Source organism: Polistes dominula, unplaced genomic scaffold (genome assembly GCF_049000335.1).
Source record: "Polistes dominula isolate Pdom_NZ unplaced genomic scaffold, Pdom_raw_medaka contig_18, whole genome shotgun sequence".
NCBI classification, from domain to species: Eukaryota; Metazoa; Arthropoda; class Insecta; order Hymenoptera; family Vespidae; genus Polistes; species Polistes dominula.
Window position 1 is genome coordinate 5,018,353 of NW_028301164.1, and position 25,523 is coordinate 5,043,875.

Sequence of the window (25,523 nt, forward strand, 5' to 3'; positions counted from 1 at the left end):
ACCAATTTTTAAACAAATTAAATGAAATATTCGCCTATCAAAAGATTTATTCTTATTAAAGAAATCTATATAGATAGAAAAATAAATATATATATATATATATATATATATTAAATCTTTTATAACAATATTAATATAAGTTTACAAGGCTAAAAGATTTAATAAATTTTTGTTTAAGATCATGTTCGACAAGGTTTCGACAATTTCTGTTTCAGCGAAAATTTACAAGATAAATTTCCTTGATATCATAATATTTACAGCTGGAGAGTTAGTAAATTAATAATAAATAATCATTCTAATTTAGGTAATAAGATGAAATACATATTAAAAAGATAGTATTAAAAATAATAAATGATCAAAAAATAACCTTTTTTATTATTTGAAAGAAATGAAGAACGTATTCATCAGATGAAGGATTTTAGCAGGATCGGCAAGAACGATGAAAAGGATTATGACACAATAACAATAAAAGCTCTTACGTAAGTCAATCAGTGTTCTTTATGGTAGTCGTCAAATTAAAAAATAAATGCTAAATCATAAAAAAATCAATAAAAACACAATAATAGATTAAACAAACGTAATAAAGATTTACCATTGATTCTACGAAATATTATATTTTACATTATTATATCTCTCTTTACTATATTATTTATTTTTTACTTCGAATAAATGTTTGTCCACTTTTTATTATAACATATAGTTTCGCGTTTATTATTTTCTTTTTTTTTATTCAACGCAACTGTATCATAAGTAATTTATACGTTGGTAAAATTACATATTTCTCTCACTTTCTCTCTCTCTCTCTCTCTCTCTCTCTCTCTCTTTCTATTTTTTTCTCTTTTTCTCTCTTTATTCTAATTTTTCTTCTGCTTTCCATACAAAATTAAACTTTTAAATCAAAAAAACCAAAGTGGATTTTGGGCAACTATTTTTAATTAATCAGCGTAGGGGGGAGGAGAATACCTCTCCACGTTGCAATTATTCTTCTTATTTTTGTTGTTATTGTTTTTTTTTTCTTCAAGAAATGATATAAATATGGGAAAATTCAAATATAATTTATATCTATTTTATTTTATCTGAATCGTTAATTATTTTTATTTACTGTTACGAGATTATTATTCAATTGATACTTTTATCAACTGTTTCTAATACTTAGCAATGTCAATCTAAAGTTATACAAAAACAGACTAGCAAACTTTACTGTTTCTCTATGACGCAGAAATATATTTTTTATTGTCTCGGAATATGACACACACACGTTATTAGTTATGGCCGCTTTCCGACGCAATTAAATGTAAATAAAATTGTATCTGTATCTATATATATGTATAGATATAATATTTCAAATGCAAAAAAGATACAATAATATAATTATAAATATAGTATATAAACATTTAACAGTAAATCTGATACATTAAATACATCATTATTTCGCGATTACTGTTAAATTTAATCTTAAATTTACTTTACATCATCCAAATGAATGAAATTTCAAATATTTCGAACAAATTCTTCTAGAAAAAAGAAACAAGATTTATAATAGAATAGAGCGGCCATACATACATTTGTATTTGCGTCATGTTATCTAAAGGATATATCTTTCCTTATCAAAGTGTATGATGACAAATATGAATAAACATAAATATTCACTAATGATTAACGCGAATAAAAACACAATATACATGCCTTGTGTAAATATAAAGAAATACCATTAAAGCATATATGCAAATACATGATCTATTAGTATCACATCTAAATCGATCACTTAATATCGAAAATATATCGAAAATATATCGAAAATATATCGAAATCTTCATTGAAAAACTTATGAATTATATTAAGAACAAATCATATATTTAATGCCGGTTATAATAAAACCGGACTCTACGCGAGATAAATGTTAGAAAATATACGAGACACACAAGCACAACTTGAATATTTCCAAATTAAAAAGAAGTGCATACATTTATAATTATAAAGGATTCGTTTTTATGGGGGATGGGCAAGAAGTTCTAAGGATATCTTAAAGATTAAGAGATTTTGTAGACTCGTAGTTAGATCTATGATTTATAAGATAAACTTGTAATCTTATAATCTGAGACTATCAAATAATTAGCATAAATGTCAAAAAAGACAACAGATAATTAATTTTTAAAATTTCCCATAAACTTAAGGCCGGCCCACCTTATATTCTCTTTTGTTTAGCTAGCCCATTCTTATGTTGTAAAAAAGAAAAAAAGAAAAAAAGAAAAAAAGAAAAAAAAAAGAAAGAACTATTCTATGCAATGCTCAAGAAATACTGCATATTGCTGCTTCTGCTGTTGAATTATTCTACTGGATTATTCTCTTTTTAATCAATACATTAACTTAATTGATCACATTAGTTAATATATTGGAGAAATATATAATTATAACAATATAAAACATAATACACCCCAATCACACATCAGTGGTCAAAGTTTGAAGTAAATAGTAATAATCATCGAACTGCGAGTGACATTATAATAAATCATCTTACGTATGTACCGTTATGTGTTCTACCGTTTACATTATTTTCATACTAACATCTAATATCATTTGATCGAAGATCTTATCACGAATGATAAAACAAATATACATTTTTTTACTTCTTTTTAACCCCATAATGTTGTTAAATCACATAACCCCTGACAGAATTAACATAGATTTTTTTCTTTATCTCTATATATACGAGAACTATTTTGATGAAAAATAATTAATTAATTATTATTGAAACTTCGATCTTGCTATTAATAACGTATCATTTCTAAGATTTACGTACCTGATATCATCTCTCTTTCTATTATTTTTTCATAATCCTGCTATATAATTTCTTGTATCTATTTATTTATTTTTCATTTCATTATCATTAATCAATTTCATTTTTATTAATCATGTGCTCTCTCAATGGAAACAATATTCCATAATAAAAAAATAACTAAGCCAAACAATTAGTAAATCGTAAAAAGTAAGTTTTAAATCGAAAAATGAACATTCTCCTCCGATGTAAGAAAATGATCATTTAGCCTTTTGTCAATATGCTTTCGTATGAAGTGTTATACTCATTAATATTTAACTTAAATATCTTCTTTTGTGATACTCTGATATTTTCTCTTCTTTATAGTTTAACCTAGCTTCCTCTAGCTATGCTAAAATACTTGAAAAAACCAACTTGTATTTTCTCCACATGGCAGAGACAACACCATTCCGCGCCGAACGATTTTCATTTATCATTCGACATGAACATTCGACAGCTTTCGATATGATTCAATGAGAATTTCTTCGATTTCTTTCCATTTACCCCTCTCTCTCTCTCTCTCTCTCTCTTATACAACAACACCAGTTATTACACCGCCAGCTCCAGGAAGGCCAGTCGATCCCATTAAATCAGCATCTATTTCTCTCGCTGCTTGCCTTCCTTCTGTTATCGCCCAAACAACCAGAGATTGACCTCTTCGGCAATCTAAATATCAACATTATTTTATATATCATCAAGTTATATGTTTCATTTATCATTCGCGACATGAACATTCCATCTACCTCTCCTCCCAACCCTCTCTCTCTCTCTCCCTCTCTCTCTCTCTCTCTCTCTCTACCAGCATTAAATCAGCATCCCGCTCAAATAAAAGTACATATTACTATACGAACTATTCAGTAGTCCGTGCCAATACTTTTTCTTATCACTTTGTTGATCGGCTATTACTACGTAATTGAATTGAAAATAAAAACAATATAAGTAATTTTTAATAAATTTTACTTATTATTAGACTTTAAATATTTCTTTTTCGTATGATAAACACAGTATAACAATAGTACACAAAAATCGGTTACTATTGTAATATTTATTTTCGTTGCGTTTTCCTTGTAAATAGCGTGATGGAAAAAAAAAACGCATAGAAACACGAGTTAACTCAGAACCGATCAACAAAGAGAGTTAAGCTATATATATTATAGTATATACTGTACATGTACTATTTTTTTCAATTCTACACAAAAAATGTATTTACCTCCAGCTGCATAGATTCCAGGTAAATTAGTTTTGTATTTGCCTACAGAGGTTTCATAATTACCACGAGCATCCATTTTTGTTTGTAACTCATTAGCAATATATTTTTCTGGGCCCAAGAATCCCATGGCAAGTAGAACTAAATCACACTTGTAAACCTTAAAAGATACAATAAAAAAAAAGATTACGCGCTATCCCACCACATTGATCATTGTAATTGGTTATCTCATTTACCTTTTCAGTTCCAGGAACTTCATCCATTTTCCAACGACCAGAAGAATCCTTTGTCCATTCTACAGTCACAGCCTTGATACCGCTCACATGCCCATTACCATTATCCAAAAATTCCTGATTTCAATATTTTCAATATTTTCTTTATTTTCTTCATCTTCTTTATTTTCAATTAATATTCAAATATTCTTATAATATGATAATATATTAATATACATTTCTTCATTTACCTTGCTAAGAGTACTGAATTGACGAGGATCACGACCAAATTTCAAAGCCACTTCTTCGTGACCATAATCTACTTTAAATACTCGAGGGAATTGAGGCCAAGGATTATCTGAAGCCCGTTTTACAGGTGGTTCAGGTAAGATTTCAAAAGTAGTAATCGACTTAGCACCCTATAATATTATTATAAAAGGAAAAGATGTAAAAATTTTAAATTATACAATTAAACGTATTGAAAGTAATGTGATACCTGACGTAAAGACGTTGCAATGCAATCACAGCCGGTATCACCACCACCTATTATGATAACATTTTTATTCTGAGCCATAAGTTGTAAATTTAGAGGAGCTTCATTGCCCATTTGCTTTTTCTGCCAATGTTCCAGAAAACTAACAGCAAAGTGAATTCCTTCAAGTTGTCTACCAGGAATTTGTAAATCTCTAGGCCAAGTTGCACCGGTACAAAGTAATACTGCATCGTACTGATCTTTTAATTCCTACAAAAAAAATATCATTTTAAAAATAAATATCTTATAATTTTTAATAAAATACATATATTATAATTAGAACTTTTACAAATTACAAAACAAATATATATATACATATATATATATACCTTAACAGTAATATCTTTTCCAACATTGACACCGGTCTTAAAAATTATACCTTCTGCTGCTAATAAAGTTACCCTTCTTTGTACAACTTGCTTGGATAATTTCATTGTAGGTATACCATACTGTAATAATCCTCCAATACGATCATTTCTTTCGTATACAGTTACTAAATGGCCAGCTTTATTTAACTGATGAGCAGCAGCCAAACCAGCTGGACCAGAACCTATTACTGCTATAGTATGTCCAGTTCTTGCTGTAGGAGGATGTGGAAGAATCCATCCTTGTTCAAAAGCATGATCAATAATTGCACATTCAATATTTTTTATAGTAACAGGAGGTTCCGATATACCAAGTACACAAGCTCCTTCACATGGTGCAGGGCACACTCTTCCAGTGAATTCTATAATTGAATATAATTTTTAATTATGTGTGCATTTTTTATAATACTGATTTATAGATTATAATTTAAATAGTTTACCAGGAAAATTATTAGTTTGTAAGAGTTGATTAAGCGCTTCTTTCCAATTGGAATGAAATACAAGGTCATTCCATTTAGGAATAATATTTCCAAGTGGACAACCATAACTACTTTGACAAAATGGAACGCCGCATTCCATACATCTTGCTGTTTGAGTACGTAATCCTTTTCTTACAACTTTAAAATTGTAAATTTCGTCCCAATCATCCATTCGCTTTTCAACTGGCCTGTATGATGCTGTGTGTCTCTTATATTTCATAAATCCTCTAAAAATGTCATAAAAAAAATACAAAAAAATAATATTTTAATTTTAATTTTATTCATTGCTCAGTCTTTATCATTAATTACTACCTTATTTTATCTAATTTTTTCTGTGCTGCTTCTGTGTCTGTAACAGCATCTTCAATATCCTTCAATGCGGAATCGGTTTGTGAATTTCCATTAAGAACTACCGCTTGATTTTCTTTAGCTTCCTCTAATTGCTTCAATACTCGTTGATATTCGTAAGGGAATACCTAATAAATAAATTGATTAAATTATATCTAATGTAATATATTTTATTTGTGCAATTAACAAGATTTACCTTAACGAATCTTGTTGTTGGTTCAGGCCATAGAACTAACAAATCCTTAGCAATAAGTGAACCAGTCTTTTCAACAAATTCTTCCAACAATTGTTTTACATAAGCTATATCGTCGGGGTTGTTAAGTGGCAATAACTCAACCATTTCTGGATTACATTTGCTAAAATATTAATAATAGAGAAGAGCATACATTTATAGTAAAACACTAATAAATATATATGTATAATACTAATAATGTACTTTAATCTCTTGAAAGAATATTCACAAAGAATATTTTCATGGGTAGTAGTAGAATTTACCTCTTAAACGATCCATCAACGTCAAAAACATAGGCTATTCCTCCAGACATTCCAGCAGCGAAATTTCGTCCTGTCAGTCCAAGAATGACAGCACATCCACCAGTCATATATTCACAGCCATGATCACCTACACCTTCGACAACTACTACAGCTCCACTATTACGAACACTGAATCTTTCAGCTGCGATACCACGGAAATATGCTTTTCCAGAAGTTGCGCCATAAAGACAAACGTTTCCTACTATGACATTAGCTTCAGAATTGAAATCTGATTCCTTTGGTGGGTATATCACGATTTCACCGCCACAAAGACTCTATCATCAAAAGGAAAAGTAATGAAAATATCAATAATATAATAATACAATATTATAACAATTAATTAAATAACACGCCGCACTGTGTTTACCTTTCCTACATAATCGTTAGCATCTCCTTCGAGTGTCACATGAATACCTTTTGTCATGAAAGCACAAAAGCTTTGACCTGCTGAACCTTTCATTTTAATATTAATACTATGCTCTGGCAAACCATCTTCGCCAAATTGTCTGCAAAAAATAAAATGATATATGTGAATACTCCATGAATTTGAAGAAACATACATAAAGAAAATAAAGAAAACAAATAATTAAAAAACTATTTGGCTTACTTAGATATGTGGTAACTTAAAGTAGATGCGAATGCTCGACATTCATTGTTAATATTCATTTCGATATCAACACGTTTTTCTTTTCCATTTAATACTGGTTCAGCCAATTTAATCAATTCGTTATCAAGTCTATTTTCTAATTGAAAATCTTGTTTAATAGAACCACCACGAATATTCACACCTGGTCTTAATTCCAATGCATTTCGTAAAATATTAACGAAGCTCAATGTTCTCGCTTTATCAATAATTATATCGTCGCGTACTTTAAGAAAATCTGTACGTCCTATTAAATCTTGGAATTTTTTAATGCCAAGACTCGCCATATGCTGACGAACCTGTTAAAACATGCAAATAGAACATTTTTCGTAAATAAAAATAAACAATTTAAAGAAAATAAATATACTTATTATTTCATAACACGAAAAATTGATACCTGTAAGACTTACTCTATACAATGTTGAGTGAAACATTGTTTACTGTATCAAGTAGCCTCACCCTTTGTTTCTTTACACACTTTTTTTTTTTTTTTTTTTTTTTTATAATACATACAAAATATAGTTTAATATTACGATATTAACGTGTTATATACAACGTACCTCTTCAGCAAGAGCAAAGAAGAAATTGATCACATGTTCTGGTTTTCCTTCAAACTTTTTCCTAAGTACAGGATCTTGCGTTGCAATACCAACAGGACAAGTATTCAAGTGACATTTTCTCATCATAGTACATCCCATGGCAATCAAAGGAGCTGTACTGAAACCAAATTCATCTGCACCTAGTAATGCTGCAACTACAATATCAAAACCTGTTCGCATCTGTCCGTCAGCTTGAACTACCATACGTGATCGAAGATTATTCAATGTCAAAACTTGATGCGTCTCTGCTACACCCAATTCCCATGGAAGGCCAGCAGATTTAATGCCTGTCCAACTACTAGCACCAGTACCACCATCATGACCAGATATCACTACATGTTCTGCTTTACCCTAATACATACATATATACATATACAAATGATAATTTATTTTGAATAAATAATTGAATATTTCGTACATGGTTGTGTTAATGTACCTTTGCTACACCTGCTGCAACTACACCTACTCCAACTTCCGATACAAGTTTAACAGATATACGAGCATTGGGATTCGCGCATTTTAAATCATAGATTAATTCAGCCAAATCTTCTATTGAATAAATATCATGATGAGGAGGTGGTGAAATAAGACCTACACCAGCTACCGAGTGTCTGGTTGCAGCAATATCTGCGGTGACCTAAATAAACAGACAAATATATTGAAAAATACAAATTATTAGAACAATTATTAGAAAAGTTATTACAAAAATATTATATTATAAGAGTGAACAATCAAAAGTGACACTTACTTTATAGCCAGGTAATTCTCCACCCTCTCCAGGTTTTGCACCTTGAGCCATTTTAATTTGAAGATCATCGGCATTAGCCAGATAGCTTGAAGTTACTCCAAATCTACCGCTGGCTACTTGTTTTATAGCTGAACGTTTGTTAAATTCTGGATCTTGATTAAGATATCTGGTGAAGAATTTTTTTCAATTTTTTTACATGTAAACACTAATTTAATAAAATATCAAATAAAATCAAAATATTAACCTATCTGCATTTTCACCGCCTTCGCCTGTGTTAGATTTACCTCCGATGCGATTCATAGCTACTGCTAATGTTGTATGAGCTTCTAGTGAAATACTTCCAAAACTCATAGCTCCAGTAGCAAATCGTTTAACAATTTCAGAAGCAGGTTCTACATCGTCTATGTTTATTGGCTTATCTAATGTTTTAAGTACTAATTGACCGCGCAATGTACAATTTTGAACCATGTCCATTGATATTTTACGATAATTTTCATAAGCATTATTGCTTTTAGAAACAACATAATCCTGGAACAATTACTGTATTATTTTTTATACTGTTTCTATAATAAATAAAACTATAGTACTAAAAAGCAATAAATTTAAATATCACTTACCTGCAAACTAGCGATGCTGCCAGGATCATTGATATGTTTTTCTCCACCAGATCGCCAATGATAAATACCTGGATTACGAATTATTAACATATCCATTGGTTTTGTAGAATATGTTATTTGATGTCTTTCAAAAGCTTCTTTCGCTAATATTTCAAATGTTACTCCACCAATACGTGACTGAGTGCCCTAGATACAAATGCATAAGATATTTTTTTTTTTTTCAAAAATTTATCTACAATACTTAAAAGCATTATTTCTTTGATCTCGAGTACATCATATATTTTTGATTGAATCATATAACCATCATTAATTGGATCCAATATATAATCATTTGTAACAGATCATCATCATTTAGAATGAACATTTGGAAATGTATAGAAAATGTATACAAAAATATTCTCTTTCCTTAATTATAAATTTGTACATACCCTAAAACACTTATCTATAACTTCGTCAGCTAATCCTACTGCTTCAAAGATTTGAGCTCCTTTATAAGATTGTAAAGTTGATATTCCCATTTTGGCCATTACTTTTGCTATACCACGCTCCATAGCTTCAGAATAATTCTAAACGAACATATGCATTTCATTTTATGAAATGAAAAAAAATACATGCGTTTTTTTTTTTAATCATCTTTGATTTAATACAAGTTCCTGCATGTGTTACCTTGTATATAACTTCATCAGTAAATGTATAATCAAAAACTCCATCTGCCCTTAAATTTTTTGACATTTCAAATACAAGATATGGACAAATAGCATCTGCACCATAACCAAGTAATACGCATATATGATGTACTTCTCTAGCTTCAGCAGTTTCCAAGATGAGACCAACTTTCATTCGTTGTCTCTCTTCAATCAAAAAGTGATGTACTGCTCCTAATGCTAATAGACTGCTAACAGGAACTCTACATAATCAACAATTATTCAAATTAAATTAATGTAAAGAATCAAAAATTACTTATCATGGTTTAAAACAACGCTATGAAATTTTACCTCTCTGGACCACCTTGTCGATCAGATAGAACAATCAATTGATAGCCACCTCTAGCAGCTTCGTTAGCTTCATCACATACACGGTTAAGAGTCTGTACCAAACCAGAAGGTCCATCTTCAACAGGATAAGTAGCATCAATAACCTTAGTTTTCCATCCACGGTGTTTGGTTTGCTTAAGAACTTCAAGATCATCGAGAGATAAAATTGGCTGTTCTAAGAACAATCTATGTACTTGGAGTTCGCTTGGTTCTAAAATATTGCTTACAGGACCAATTGGACAAAGCATCGACATGACGATTTTTTCTCTGAATGGATCAATTGGAGGATTTGTCACCTAGTATGGAAAAGAAAAGATTAAATAAATATTATCTATAAAATTAACAAAAATCAAAATATAAAAAAAAAAAACATAACATTTAAAATACCTGTGCAAATAATTGTTTAAAGTATTCGTATGGTAAAGGTTGAAATTGTGACAAACACGCAAGTGGTGCATCATTACCCATGGAGCCAAGGGCTTCTTTTCTAAAAAGATAAATAATGAATTGTTTAATGTATTAACATAATAAATAACAACAAAATACAATAAAATAACAAAAATATATTACATACTTAGATTGTACCATTGGAAGTAACAATAAGTTGATGGTCTCTAACGTATAGCCGTATAAAGACAATCTTTTATCACCACCCCAGACACGATTAACAGCCGAAATTTCATTAAGACCATTGATAGCATTGTTTTTTTGAACATCACAATTGTATCCAACCATATTCAATGTACCGCCATTAGCGGTATGAGCAGCACGTAGTTCATCCATCGTTATCTGTTTTTAAAAAAGCTTCAATGTTACCAGATGTAACTTATATACAAGCTTACAACAGAAAAGCTAAACTAATTATTAACACAAGCACAATATCAAATATATAAATGATCAAATTATATATATATATACCTACAAATATTGTACCTACAAATATTGTACCTACAAATATTGTACCTACAATACTTTTGTAATGATACAGTACTTTTGTGATGATACAGCAACGATAATATTAAAAAGCATGCTTTAATGGAATGTATAGATTAAAAAAGTTTTACTTTAAAATGAATAAATAATAAATGCAAGTATGTGTGTACTTTTGTAATCTAGATAAAGGAAATACTAAAAATAAGAGATATTAAAAACACCATTTGGTCTATGTAACAAGAATTAACAAAATTGTCTAACTTTTTTATACTACATAGTGAAAGTAAAAGATAAGAGCAAATCCCAATTCTATTGAAATATCAAAAATATAAATAGGCCATAGAAAAAACACAAAGATATAAGCTTAATACCAAAAACTTCTAGGGATACCAATATACGGTGCTTCCTAATGTAATATTTCTACACATATATAAGTAATATTGAAAAAATATCTAATACTTCCATAAACTAGCAACATGATTTAAGTTCACAACACCTCTCTTTAAGGTTTCGACTCACCCTCTGCACACAATATGATGGATGTCAGCACATAGGAAAATTGAAAAAAATTATTCGGTATTAGTATATCCTCTATTTAAAAGAACACTTTCCTCTTCGTGAATTAAATCACACCCAATAATCATATGTTATCAAAATTGTGTCGAAACACATATTTAGTAGTTTATTTTATAAAATAATAATTATTGGCTTTGTTATAAGTGTGCATCCCATTAATAGTTATGGCACATGAATATGATTTAACATAACAATATATATGATGAAGTTGATGATCATTTAACAACATAAAGCGATGTTATAAAAAACAATGAAGAATATAATATATGTATATCGTTATAAAAAAAAAAAAAAAAAAAAAAAAAAAGAAAAAGAAGGAAATAAAAAGCAAAAGCATAACAATTACCTGTTCTTTAAGCCACTTAGAATGAGGCCTGCTTCTTGCAATGTATTGTTTTAGTTCAACATCTTGTATAATCTTCTTTTCTTCAGTGTCAACAAGGAGCATTCTGCCAGGCTTCAAACGACTCTGTAAATAAAACGAAGCATGAATAATCATTTTCAATTAAACTTTACAAATGATCGGCATTTATGACAGCACTGGATGACGGTCCTACTGCTTTATACATACCTAGTCCCTAAATGACAAATTATACATCATAAATATGACATGAGAAAAAATAAATAAAACATAGCATATGATTTGCCATTACGCATACAATAAAATACAATAGCATAAAAACATATGTATGTTAGACGGTGTCATTCTATCCTTACCGAACAGATGAAACAACTAATATACTTTTGTTCAAAACATTTTACTAATGCAACCTCGAACAATGAAAACAGATATAACAATTATATTGTGAACATTTTTTTTTTCTGTTTTGTTTAAATTCTCTGTCTATCCCTCATAGATAACTATTTCATCCTCGTGGAACGCGCGATTCTCTTTTCTCAATGATTCTATTCTCACGACTATATAATTATTATCTCTGATCAAAATCAATTCAATTATTCGAGCATTTGACAAGAAGCAAGTATATACTAAAAATGTATAATAAAAAAGAATTAAAAATAATACACATATATGAAACATAAAGAATACTTTTAAATAAAAAGAAAAAAAAAAGAGATAAAAAAAATGATAAGTCGTGGGAAAGAAATCACTAACGTAAGTAATGTTAAATGGAAGCAATGCGAATAATGGCAAAAAATTAATTATGTATGATAAATGAATATGGGTATGTATGTACGAAGCAAGAGTTTTTTGTAGAATGATTTCGATTTATATTGCTTAACTAGAAATCCATCTTAACGCAATCCTTAAGTAGCGTTCATCTTCTGATTTTTGTCATCTTGAACGAGATAGTAGAAAAAGATACTCGACCAGCTATGCTTCAATCGAGGAATACAGTAGGTGGTGTCTCTCCTTGTAAAAAGATTCATCCCTAAAGCTAAAATTCTTCTATATTTGAACAAGATAGAGAGGGATAGAGAGAAAAAAAGATGGCAGAGAGACGAAGACGACTACACGACGACGACGACGATGACGACGATGACGACGATGACGACGACGACGACGACGACGACGACGACGACGACGACGACGACGACGACGACGACGACGACGACCATGACGACGACAACGACGACAGCAGACGAAGGGAGTTATACGCTTAAATAATTAGCACTATTACAAGAGCTAATTTCGCTGAAAAATTCCCACAGAGATAGAGAGAGAGAGAGAGAGCCGTTGTTTCCTTTAATTCCTTGATTACCTTCAGGGTTATATTGCTGGGCGGTGTGTCATAAACGCCCACTTCGGACGCCATCACCATCACGTTATCCTTAGTGACGTAGAAGCGCGAGGGGCGCAGGCCATTTCTGCCAAACAAAAATTCAAAAAAGTCTTTTTTATTATCACCTCTGTGTCGCAAACTAGTATCTGCTGTCTATATTGTTGTTTGTTCGCTTGCCTTCCTGCCGGCATTCGTATATAAGTAGTTCTGTACACGCACACACTTAATCCGGTTTTACCTTTATTTATTATGCAGCCCACACATATACACAGTTGAATACAACACGATGTATGTAAGTATCTTAATAAACACAACACCGATTTTACACTCCAGGCTCTGTATTATATGACGCCATACAGTGTAACGAAATGCCACACTGCTAGACACCCAAGAACCGCAGAGGGAAGCGAGCGATAATACGATATATACTTTATTTTATATGTAATCAAACTATAATATGAAGCTGAGAAGTCTATGACATAATAATAGCAAACGCGGAAAACACAAATGTTACATTGCAATTAGATTTTGATTTACCCTTACTTTTGAAATATTCATTTCTACCATTAATCTATTTATGCCTGTCTTTCCCCCTACAATACCAATCCATGTTTACCTTTAAACGATTTCTCTGCTTCTCTTTTATATATTATTTTATTTTATTGAAATATATATTATATACTCGTACTATTACTCGTTAGCCATTCTTATGACACCGTATAATTTTCATTGAAGAATTCTTATTTTGAACTCTAACATGCTGATGACATATAACATCGTGTCTTTATATGACACGTTGTTCTATTAATACGAGTAGAATTAATATTGCTATATGTATATATATATATATATATAGTATATAATCCATAATATAAAGTAACAGAGATAGATATAAAGATCAATTTTTGGTTTAGATTTTTCTTTTGTTTCTTACATCAATCTTTTGTCCTCTTAAATAACATTATATAAATTTAGCAGTATTATAATAACTACTCGTAATCATAATCAGATCTCATGAAAAATTGATTGAAAGTTAAGATAAAATATAGTAAAAGTTTTCTACCTGTCCAAGATAGCGCCAACGTAACGGCCATCGGTGAATGTCAATAAAGCTGGACCATCCCATGGTTCCATAGAACACGCGGCCCAATGATAAAAGTCTCTTTTCTCCGTGGCCATTGTAAGATCATTTTGCCAAGCCTCCGGCACCATAGTCATGACCGCCTACGCATTCAATTTTATATATATATTATATTTTAAACAACTATTGCTTTATTTAATTAACACAATTCAAAAGAAATCAGTACTATCACATTTACTCTCTCAATTATAATAACACAAATCGATCTATTAATGCATAATCAAAAATAGACTATATTTTAATAGCTCATTACATTTGTTAAAAGTATTTCAAATAAATGGTCAGCATGACTAAATAAATACAAGTTGAAAAATTAATATAGTACAGATAATGATAGCAATACCTCAGGCAAAGAACGTTGTCCCGCCATTACTAAGAATTCAAGTACGCAATCGGCTGCACCAGAATCCGAAAGATTTGGTTCTACGACCGGATAAAGATCTTTCAGTTGATTACCATAAATTTGACTGCTCATAACACCCTCTCGAGCTTTCATAAGATTAACATTTCCTCGCAAAGTATTGATTTCACCGTTATGAGCGAGTAATCTATAAGATTAAAAATATGATGTAATATATGATGTAATTTATTAATAATAAATCAAATAGTACTATGATATTTATATGGACAACTATTTCTTATAATAGATAATATTGTTATCAAGAGGTGATAATATTTTGTACTTACCGCAATGGGTGTGCTCTTTCCCAACTAGGGAATGTATTCGTGGAAAATCTTGTATGAACTAATGCCAAGAAAGTCTCGAATTTTTCTGACTATAACAAACACGCAAAATTTCTTAATAATTTACTTATTAAATTAAATTCTTATATATATATATATATATATATATATATAGGGTTCACACATATTCATATGAAAATAATATTATATACATAGTCATTGTAGATCGAAACATTAAAAATCTTATCAGACTTTATCTAAATCCTATATATGTATGCGATGTATAATTCAGATTATTATTTACTTTGAAATCCTCGAAGTATGACCATAATTGATCCGCTGTAAGTTGACCTTTATAGACAACAGTTTTTAAAGAGAGCGAACAGATATAATATCTTAATCCAGGTTTAGGTATTGTATGAGATGATCTCTTTCTCAATACAAAAATCTAAAAAAAAAAAAGATAAATCAATAATACATTTTAAAATTACATATTACAATTTGCGTGTAAAGAAATTGAAACAAATGTAGTATACAAATTTCTCTAAATTTCACTTCTATTATCACGATTTACTAAAATCTAATAATACCTGACGTTTAAGAATTTCTTTATCCTCTTGATCACCTGTAACAAATACTTGTCGCATATAAGGTTCACATTTTTTTGCAACTTGGCCAATTTGCGTATTATCTGTTGGAACATCGCGCCAACAAATTACCTGTAAAAAAATGATTGTATTCAAGCAACATTAGTTTAAAGTAATATTATTATCAAAATATAATATAACAGATATTTAACACGTTCCGTGCCACGTGTACCACCGATGGTACACTTACCATTAGATATTTATTTAATGTGCTAAAAATATATGCTTATAATAAATGTAATTATGTAAAAAAATGTTTCTATTAAAATATTATATATAAATATTCTATATAAATATACAAAATGCAGTATAGAGTTATATTTATAATAATTAATAGTTACATATAATGGTTGATTTTGTTAAAGCAAAATTCATTGAATGCCTGAATGACAAGTCAGGTTAAAAGGGCTTGGCACAGAACGTATTAACAAATGCAACTACGATTATTAGTATTATTACGAGGATAATCAAAATCATACTTTTAGACTACATTCTTCAGCCAATTTTTCAAATGCAGTTTCAGTTTCCTTATGTGTATTCTTGTCAAGGAAAAGTATGCCAGTAGCGTAACGTCCTAGACTAGGCAGCTCAATATTTTGTTTCTCGCTAAAATAAAATAAATTTGATAAGAACTTACGCAACATTAATCAATTGAAATTATTGAATAAATACAACTTCATTATATGTTTATCGGTAATATCATTCAAATTCATAATATATGTGTATATGTAAGTGTGTATATATAAATGCTGGAACACTTATCATTCAATTTATATATAATACATATACATATAGTAAGATATTATACGATCCATGTAATTAATTACTAGTATAGTATTACGTAGAGAATTAGTTCCAATGAATTGTGCACGATTATAATCAATACACACGCAACTCTCAAATTAGACTCAACTATCAGACTTATTACTCGGAGTTATGCAATTTAATACTTCTGTTAATTACAGTTAAATCTACAATTAATGGTAAGAAATAGATAATAAAATATTTATAGGTATAAAAATCACACATACATGTAAGAATCCAATAATGTTAATATTCTATTTGTATATTAGCACTGTCATGGATAAAACGATATAACAAACATTAAGAATTACCTATTGCGGAAATTTTTGATAAGGAAAGGCGATATATATATATATATATATATATATATATATATATATATATATATATATTTTCTTTTTAGTATTGATAAAAAAAAATCCCCCACATGAACATTATCACTGTATAACGTAATACACAATTACTTTTTATTTTGTTTTCGTAATTAAGGGAAGAACCGTCAAAGTATTTCCTTTAATATTTGAAAATATTCTTACCGAATCTCGTCAGCATAATATTCATGTGGTATAGCACAAAGGACACCGGCACCATCACCGGTATCATTATCGCAAGCACATGCACCTCTGTGATTCATCCGTGCGGAAAGTGTTTGGGCATCGCGAATAATCTGAAATATTGATTCTTATCATTAGTAACGGTTAACATAACCTATAGAAATTACAAATTTGTACTTAAAGAGCGTATCATGGAAATCCTTAAAAAAGAAAAAAAAAGAAAAAAAAGAAAAAAAAGAAAAAAAAAAGAAAAAAAAGAAAAAAAAAGAAAAAAAAAAGAACTTTCACACATTTTTGTTTTTATTTTTATTACCAGTAGAATTAAATGATAAAAAATATAATCTTATTAGATTATATTTGAGAACAATTGCATATATTTGTATATTGTAAACTAAACATTGATTATTTTATATGCTTTTAAAATATGTTATCATTTGTTATTCAAACATTATATAGTACTGTACCTTATGAGATCTTTTGCCATCGATAGCGACGATAAATCCAACGCCGCAAGCTTCTTTTTCAAGTGTTGGGTCATACAGACCTTGTTTTGGAGGAAGAGACCAATAATCCCCAGAATTCATGTTTTCAATCTAAACAGAAAAAGCAAGATAAAAAGAATGAAGAACAATTGTATCGATATTTATTCTACATCGTATACATATTATATCCTTCCTTGAATAAATATCAAGAAGAAGACATTCAATGGAATTACACATATGTATATATGGAACATTCAAAACTCTACTTGGTTTTACTTGAAAATTCCCAAACGTTCTAAACGTGACCTGAATATTGTAGGTAAAAAAAAAACATAACAAACAAAATAACAGAGAAATTCCAAAGTTATTCGTGTAGTATTAACAAAATAACTTTATTGTATCTTCTGATATTTCCTGTGCAACAACATCCACCACACTCACCCATGAATAGCTTACTTATATAACGTTGTAAAAATGAATTTTTTAGTGAATCTAGAAATGAGAGGGAGTCTCGAAAATGAGTTTTCTCAAGTTTTTCTGGTTCAATGAACGACGAATTTAACGCATTTTACTTTCTAAAGTGACACAACTAACAACGCATAAATACATATTTCTATATATAATAAGTTTGATCAATCGTTTTGAAAGTAATCTCGATTTTCTTGCTTCATGCACGAGAAGTTTTGGTCGCATTTAATCATGCACCGGGCAAATATATAGTTACGTCACATGATGCGAAAAGCCAAATAGCATAGAGATCAATAAATCTCACGCCCACGCGTTCGTTCGTTCGTTCGTTCGTTCGTTCGTTCGTTCGTTCGTTCAAGCGCAGAGTCAGAACCCTGATGATGACGATGACGATGAAAACAAGAATCATTTTCTCGAGTTAAAGATTATCGAACCGATATAAAAATAAAATCAATATTATTTTAAGACACATTATTGTGACCGGTTATTATATATAAAACATAATGCGTTTCATCACATCTCGAAAATGTTTATGAATAAATTAAATTCGTTATTATTGATTCTGAAAGGTTAATATTAAAATAAATTAAACATTATAATACTATAGAAATAAATCAAACAATTAAATATTTAAATAAAAAAACTACATAGTAATAACCTGAATCATCAACACCATGTTGCAATATCGGAAAGAGAATATTTATTATAGATAGAGAGAGGGAGAGAGAAAGAGAGAAGCCAAAAACGATTGGATTTACAATCGGCTTCGTTTCAAATTAAATCAATAAAGAAAAGAGCATTTTATACTTGATATATTGTTCGACCTTCATCGATAGGATTGATGAAAAAAGTAATAATAATAATAATAATAATAATAATAATAATAAAATAATAATAATAATAAAAGAAAAAAAGCGAAAGGTAAATAAGAAGAAAGACGTAACGACGTATTTCTTGTATTTCAAAACCGCATGGGGTCACGTGGTATAGTTTTAAGTTACGCGCATTTACAACCTTCTCCCATACGAATCGATTAACACTTATCGAATGTTATATTTTACACACAAGTAAACAATCACATTTCTTCAATATATAATCACTAAACGCACATATATTGAAAATTGCGCAATAGGATGAAGTATTTGACGCAAGGGACATGCGATAAACTAATCGATTAGAAAGAAAAATATCAATGAACTTTTTTACGCGTGCTTACTATTTTTACCGAACGATATCTGCGTAATTTCACGTAATTACTTATGTCAAAAGGTTATTGATGTATATACAACGTATGTATATACAGGAAGCTCAAAGTACGACGCCATCATCAGTGATGCATCTATGAGAGATAACGTATCATCAAATCGTTCTAACTACGTCTCGAATTTGTCTAATTTAATTTTTTTTTCATTTTTTTGCTTCTTAATATTTATATACCATTGTTAATTTTCTTTATTAAACCTTTATAATGGCAAGTCACACTTGTTATTGTGTGTGTGTGTGTGTGTGTGTATTACTTTTATATCATATTTCAAATTTATTATATTATTGAAATTATTAATAGAAATAAATACCATAATTCACATTATATCATTTTTGTAAACGTACAATAATAGGATAGAATTCGCACGAAATTTTGTGTCGCTATGTAGTATATACGTTGGAAGCTTTTTGTTAATAAAATATATCGTTCGTTTTGATTGAATTTTATAGCATTGATAAATTATAATTTATCAAACTATTTCTCATTAATTTAAGTTGTTCAATTATACGGTCATTATAAGTCAGATTTAAATGGCTGATTTGTTATATCAGTTATATCGATTCTAGGTCAGATACGCTCATTGACTTTGTGAACATGTAAGGAGAAAAAGAGAAGAAGAGAAGAGACATGTTAAAATTTCGTCTCGACTTACTTTTAATAACAATTTTCTTCTTCGTCATTGTCAATGTTCATAGTCATTATTGTTACGTTACATGATATCTGATAAGCTCGTTGCCATAATTACTTCTCTTTTCCTTTTTTTATGCAACCATCGTTGATATAATTTTCAACAGATTTCTCGATTACAATTATAAAAATTGTATAAAATTACTTTTATTATTATTTTTATTGCAAGGTAATTAAAGATAAAAAGAAAAAAATTCTATAAGATTTCAAATCGAAATTCGAGTTAAGCAATAAAATTACTGAATGCATTTTAATCGATTAATAAAAACTTCGATTCGACTTATCGCAATCTTCACGATGACCGATACACATCCAACCAATCACATAACTATTAAGCATTTTAATAACTATATAAATAAACAAAATTGATATATTCCTCGACAATGTAAATAAATAAAAATATGTTCATCACAAAGGATGCTTGATATCAAAATCAAAAAGAAAAATGATAAGAGGAAGGCCTTCCTCCTCCTCCTCCTCCTCCTCCTCCTCCTCTACTTTCTCCTTCCTCTTTAATTTGCTGCTTTTCTTACAGACGGTTACTTTAAATTCATGAAATAAAATCATGCCCTTGCGACAAATAACATGAATAAAACTTTCTATAGAATACTAAATTATCGTCTTCCTTTTTCTCTCTCACTAAAAAAGAAAAAACTCACCTTGGAAGAAAAGAAAATATCACACAGGTACCTTGGAACGAAAAGTCTCTAAATGAATTTTTCTTCTAATAGCACTTTTTTTTCTTTTGAAAAAAATCTCGTTTATCTCTGTCAATAGGCGACAACACCGACGACACCAACGACCTCCCGGGGCGATCGAATTCTCTTGAATTTTGTGCTTATATCAATTTAAATTATTATTATTATTATTTCAATAAAGACGAAAAAACAAAATGGAGAAAAATCTTTCGAAAATTCCTTAGACGTTTTAGTTATAGTCACACGAGTTATTATAGTTAGTGGAGAATTCGTTCTTCTTCTTATTCCTTTTTCTCGGTAAGACAAGCAAGCAGGCAAGCAGGCAGGCAGGAGGAGGTGGCGGTTGTAGACCCTCGACCGTTAATAGAACTCTGATGAAGAAGGAACTCGTCGTAAAATAGACCGGCAGCAGTGGCGGGAGTTCACCACGCTAAAGAAACTGCAAGATAAACGCGTAGCTTAAGGTTATCCGAAGGAGGTTAGGTACTACTACTGTCCAGCTCTTCGAGCTACCACTACTTCTACAGTTTCGTCTTCCCACCTACCAATCCTTCCTACTATTGGGCTTTCTCCTACCACGCTCATCCTCCCCACTCATCCTGCCATTTACGTCTTCGACGAATACCTTATTTCACGTTAACGACTCGTGTAAGATAATTTGTTTATAAAAAGCTTCGATTTTTTCTTTTTTCTTTTTTCTTTTCTCTTTTCTCTTTCCTCTTTTTCTTCTATCTATTATTGGACCTATCCAATTTATTCTTGATTATTTCGTTAATTAACATTATGTTTCATTCATGCATCGATTTAGAAAAAAGGGGATAGAAAAGTTCAAAAGAATTGCGAGTTTATAGTAACAAATTCTTAAATTATATCTATATCTACAAAATTAGATATGCATTAGGAAAATAGTCTAACTTCTAAAATATTAGAATGAACGGTGGAATCTTATCGTTGCCAATTTATGAGCGGCATTTTGCCAATATAAATAAATATATATATATATATATAATAGGTGGTATCTATAAGAAATCTTATATTCTTGCTACGCAATAATAATGATTATATTTCCTCGATTGATCAAATTCCTGTAACGTTGAAAAAAATATAATATCTTCTAATAACTATTGTAAAAAAAAACGTTAATAATACGATATTTATAATGTTGAATGATTTTATGAGAAACGAATATCTTCTTATATTAGTCGATATTACGAAAAAAAATCTTATCAACAAAAGTTATGATAGTTCACTGTGACGTATATCGTATAAAATATACATTATATTAGTTTATTAGTTTATATTAGTTCCACGTAGATTTCTGTTTTTTCTCTTTTGACAATAACAAATTGAATAAATTCATTTTGTACGTATGATTCATCTATTTTCATATTTAATCTATAACATATTTATAATTAACATTACAAATTCTATATGCAAATCATGTAACTATCTTTTGGAAGTTCAATTTTTTCTAAAATATAAACAAAATTTACGTTCTTTTTCCCTCTCTCGTCTTAGGTAATGTGTTGTGTTATACGTTAAGCCTAATCGATCATAAATAATCACATAAAAAGATTTTTTATTTAAAAAAATAAATGGAATTAATTTATGAATTGTGCTGATAAAAAATGTGTATGGATAAAATAAGTAGATAAAAGTATATGAAATATATTATGTATGACTCTTCTATACATTAACCTCTTGAATATATAAAGATGATAATAGGTAATTATAAAAAAAAAATCTATATTATATTTTGTGGGTATCTCTATTAAACTTACTGATAGGTTATGACTAACTAATAAAAAAGTTTGTAACAAAAATATACAATATATTCGTTTCATCACAATGATACAAATTGCGAGCAATGAGCAAATAACCATTTGTAAGATAAAGATATAAAAGTAATTAGTTGCCAGCATCATTATGAAAGAATTATGTACACATATTAAATGTTTCCTGATAACAAGACTCCTTACATCATTCTTTACTACTAGACATAATGCAATTATTTAATTCGTTTCAAAAGCTTTATATTATTTTCAACGAGCATTATTTCTATACTCTTAACATCTTTCTCATAGAAATTCTTTATTACTGTTTATTATGTTTCCTCACTTCAATAAAATTATTAAGTTATATCTATCTATAAATTTCTATCTATATAATCTATATTCTCGAAAATACCACGCACTAAGGTTTTTGTCTTTATAAATTCTTATCAAACAAATGCGATCGCAAATGCGTTGGCAGACGGCGTGATTCACAACATATGAGCTTTCAAATGCTAACAATTCATCTTTACCATTATTTTTACCTCCGAATAAATACACCACACTACATATCGTTTTAATTAAATAGATACGTTCCTTCAATGAATTTTGAATTTTTTTATATATTTAATAGATATACACCTCCATAGGCTTGGTTAATAAGTAATGTTTAAGCATTTTCACTTTAAATATATGGTTTTAAACAATACACCATTTATTTAGTCATAAAATATAGCCCCAATTTCAACATTACTTATAGACCGACTTAATGCAATACTCTATTATATATTAATATATTATTGACGAAATTACAAAATATTCTGATATTATTTATTAGTTAATCAATATCATATCTTATTTACTTATGTCACCTATCACATATTCAATAAGTTTAGTTTACCAATAAAAAATGAACTACAAACTAGTGAATACAAATTTATTATATGACTTGGTGCAGTTGTAAAGAATACTTTGACTTTATTTTTCTTTCTTTTTTTTTTTTAAATAGGATTGCAACGAGCACCTGTCAGTGACACCGTGGTTTCACGTGTTCACCGCATGCCTTCTATTTGCGATTTAAACTACTTACGTTGTTCATTCCGTTTGTCCGTCAGTCTGTCTGTTTATCTATCTTTCATCGACCACGCCCATATTTCATTCTACCTACAGGAAGAACAATGGGCAAGAGGCTCGATCAATTTCGATAATACTCCCAAAGCAATCATTATTGATTATGATCACAATACAATTAGAAAGAGAAAAAGAAAGAGAGAGAGAGAGAGAGAGAGAGAAAGAGAGGAGGAAGATTATAAACACGTGGGTATTCCATTAACTCGTTGATTATCATAAGGAAATATACACTTCTATCAGTAGAACTTATCTATATTTTAAATATTTATGTATTATTCAATCAACTGTACTTGGTGGTTTTACCTCAATATACCAAATCAATATACCAAACTATATATTTTTTCTCTTCACATAAATCATCACAATGATATATACACATCATTTTAATTTGCTACGCATTCCTGTGAATGTATTAATTATCATTTATTACAAAATGAAAATAGTTTAAATTGTATGATTAAATTATAACACTAAAATATTATCTAATAAGTAAAGATACCCTTTTTTCATATGTCGTTAATATGTGTAATTACTTGATAATGATTTAATTATTACAATCTTTCGTCTAATCGCATCGCTATTAGAGTCGATATAAATAACGTATGAAAAGCTTTTGAAATATAATGTTTAATAATAAATAGTCAAGCTCCTATATTATTTGAATTCACAAGAAAATAGACATTCTTACTTATTTACTTTAATTATATATTTATATATTCTTTTAATTGTTATCGTTTTTTTTTTTTTTTTTTTTTTTTTTTTTTTTAATACTGTAAGAGATCGTTAAAAATTTTCTAAAATTCTATATAACAGAATATTTCGAGGACGTTTTAAAGAAAAAAAAGATCTCTACAATGCTGAGTATGCGACTCTATGAAGCGAATTCTTTTCTATATACGATTATCGATTAACTCTCGTACTTCGAATAACATAGCTGCTATATATACACATACATATAGATACATATCACATATAGATGCATATAAACGCAGCATAAAACAATGACATATTAGAATCATAAATGCTTGAAATTTCCAAATATAATTTACCTTCAAGAAGAAATTTCATTAAAATGACGATAAAAACTTCTTATATATACAATTATTATACTCTCTTTTAATTTTACTTCTTAACGTATACTGATATTCAAATATATACGTTCGACTAATGGTATGAATATAACACTTTTATACATGCTAAAAAAACTTTTAATAATCGAAATTATCGTCAGTTCGATAATCGAAATATACCGTTAGAATCGATAATCATTTATACCTCTATACTATACACAAAACAAATAAGGATAAATATTAATAATGAAAAATCAAAAATAAATTTACCTGAATCGTCGAGAATTTGTATGGAAAATTGTAAGATAGTTTAGCAGAATAGAAATAGTTTTCTTAGACGATGTTGAACGGTTCACACGGTCTTGTCTATTACAATCGATCCTTCTTACCGGCTTCGTGTTCTTACCCCTTCCACCTTTACCTTCCCCTCTTTCCGCAAATCACTCACACACACACTCTCTCTCTCTCTCTCTCTCTCTCTCTCTCTGTCTGTCTCTACAAAGCAAGGTAAAATTTTCGGAAAACGTTATCTAAACAGGAAATTTAATTGATACACGACCGGTTCTTTTTTTTCTTTGATCCCCAATTAAATATTACTTATTATTTACTTTGTGATCTTGTTCTTAATTTATTTCTTCAATATATGCTCTTAGTAATGAAACGAACTTTCCATACGTCACGAAAACGTAGAAATATGTGAGATTCCGTTGAAGCATGGATTATTTCGCGCGAAGACC

The 25,523-nt window shown here is 29.4% G+C and overlaps 1 protein-coding gene across 5 annotated transcripts; it reads right to left on the reverse strand.

Annotated features, from left to right (window-relative positions):
• Positions 1 to 632: 632 nt before the first annotated feature.
• LOC107071319 (uncharacterized) lies at positions 633 to 25,507 on the reverse strand. 5 transcript variants are annotated; one of them, XM_089178801.1, is made up of 34 exons: positions 25,057 to 25,507; positions 20,775 to 21,252; positions 17,679 to 17,807; positions 17,197 to 17,327; positions 16,336 to 16,462; positions 15,800 to 15,928; positions 15,514 to 15,657; positions 15,213 to 15,301; positions 14,869 to 15,073; positions 14,448 to 14,608; positions 13,364 to 13,469; positions 11,989 to 12,111; positions 10,708 to 10,922; positions 10,521 to 10,620; positions 10,095 to 10,429; positions 9,766 to 10,006; positions 9,528 to 9,665; positions 9,100 to 9,285; positions 8,727 to 9,010; positions 8,483 to 8,648; positions 8,171 to 8,371; positions 7,696 to 8,085; positions 7,100 to 7,434; positions 6,860 to 6,998; positions 6,454 to 6,767; positions 6,155 to 6,314; positions 5,923 to 6,086; positions 5,572 to 5,837; positions 5,096 to 5,493; positions 4,731 to 4,976; positions 4,486 to 4,653; positions 4,259 to 4,372; positions 4,026 to 4,182; positions 633 to 3,481 (listed from the first exon to the last, which is right to left on the reverse strand). In XM_089178801.1, exons 3-34 carry the CDS (start codon positions 17,796 to 17,798, stop codon positions 3,345 to 3,347), a joined length of 6,189 nt encoding a protein of 2,062 aa, XP_089034927.1. In that variant the 5' UTR covers positions 17,799 to 17,807; positions 20,775 to 21,252; positions 25,057 to 25,507; the 3' UTR covers positions 633 to 3,344. The 5 variants fall into 5 exon arrangements, with proteins under 5 accessions (XP_089034927.1, XP_089034926.1, XP_089034928.1 ...); XM_089178800.1 differs by lacking the exon at positions 25,057 to 25,507 and adding an exon at positions 21,359 to 21,534; XM_089178802.1 differs by lacking the exon at positions 20,775 to 21,252.
• Between the last annotated feature and the right edge of the window lie 16 nt (positions 25,508 to 25,523).

Excerpts from the sequence above, each read along its gene's own strand:
- LOC107071319 (XM_089178802.1), bottom strand. The coding sequence starts at position 17,798 with ATGAATTCTGGGGATTATTGGTCTCTTCCTCCAAAACAAGGTCTGTAT. Across the intron at positions 15,302-15,513 it reads CATACTTCGAGGATTTCAAA|TCAGAAAAATTCGAGACTTT; the intron begins GTAAATAATAAT and ends TGTTTGTTATAG. Across the intron at positions 7,435-7,695 it reads TCTTTGCTCTTGCTGAAGAG|GTTCGTCAGCATATGGCGAG; the intron begins GTACGTTGTATA and ends ATGTTTTAACAG.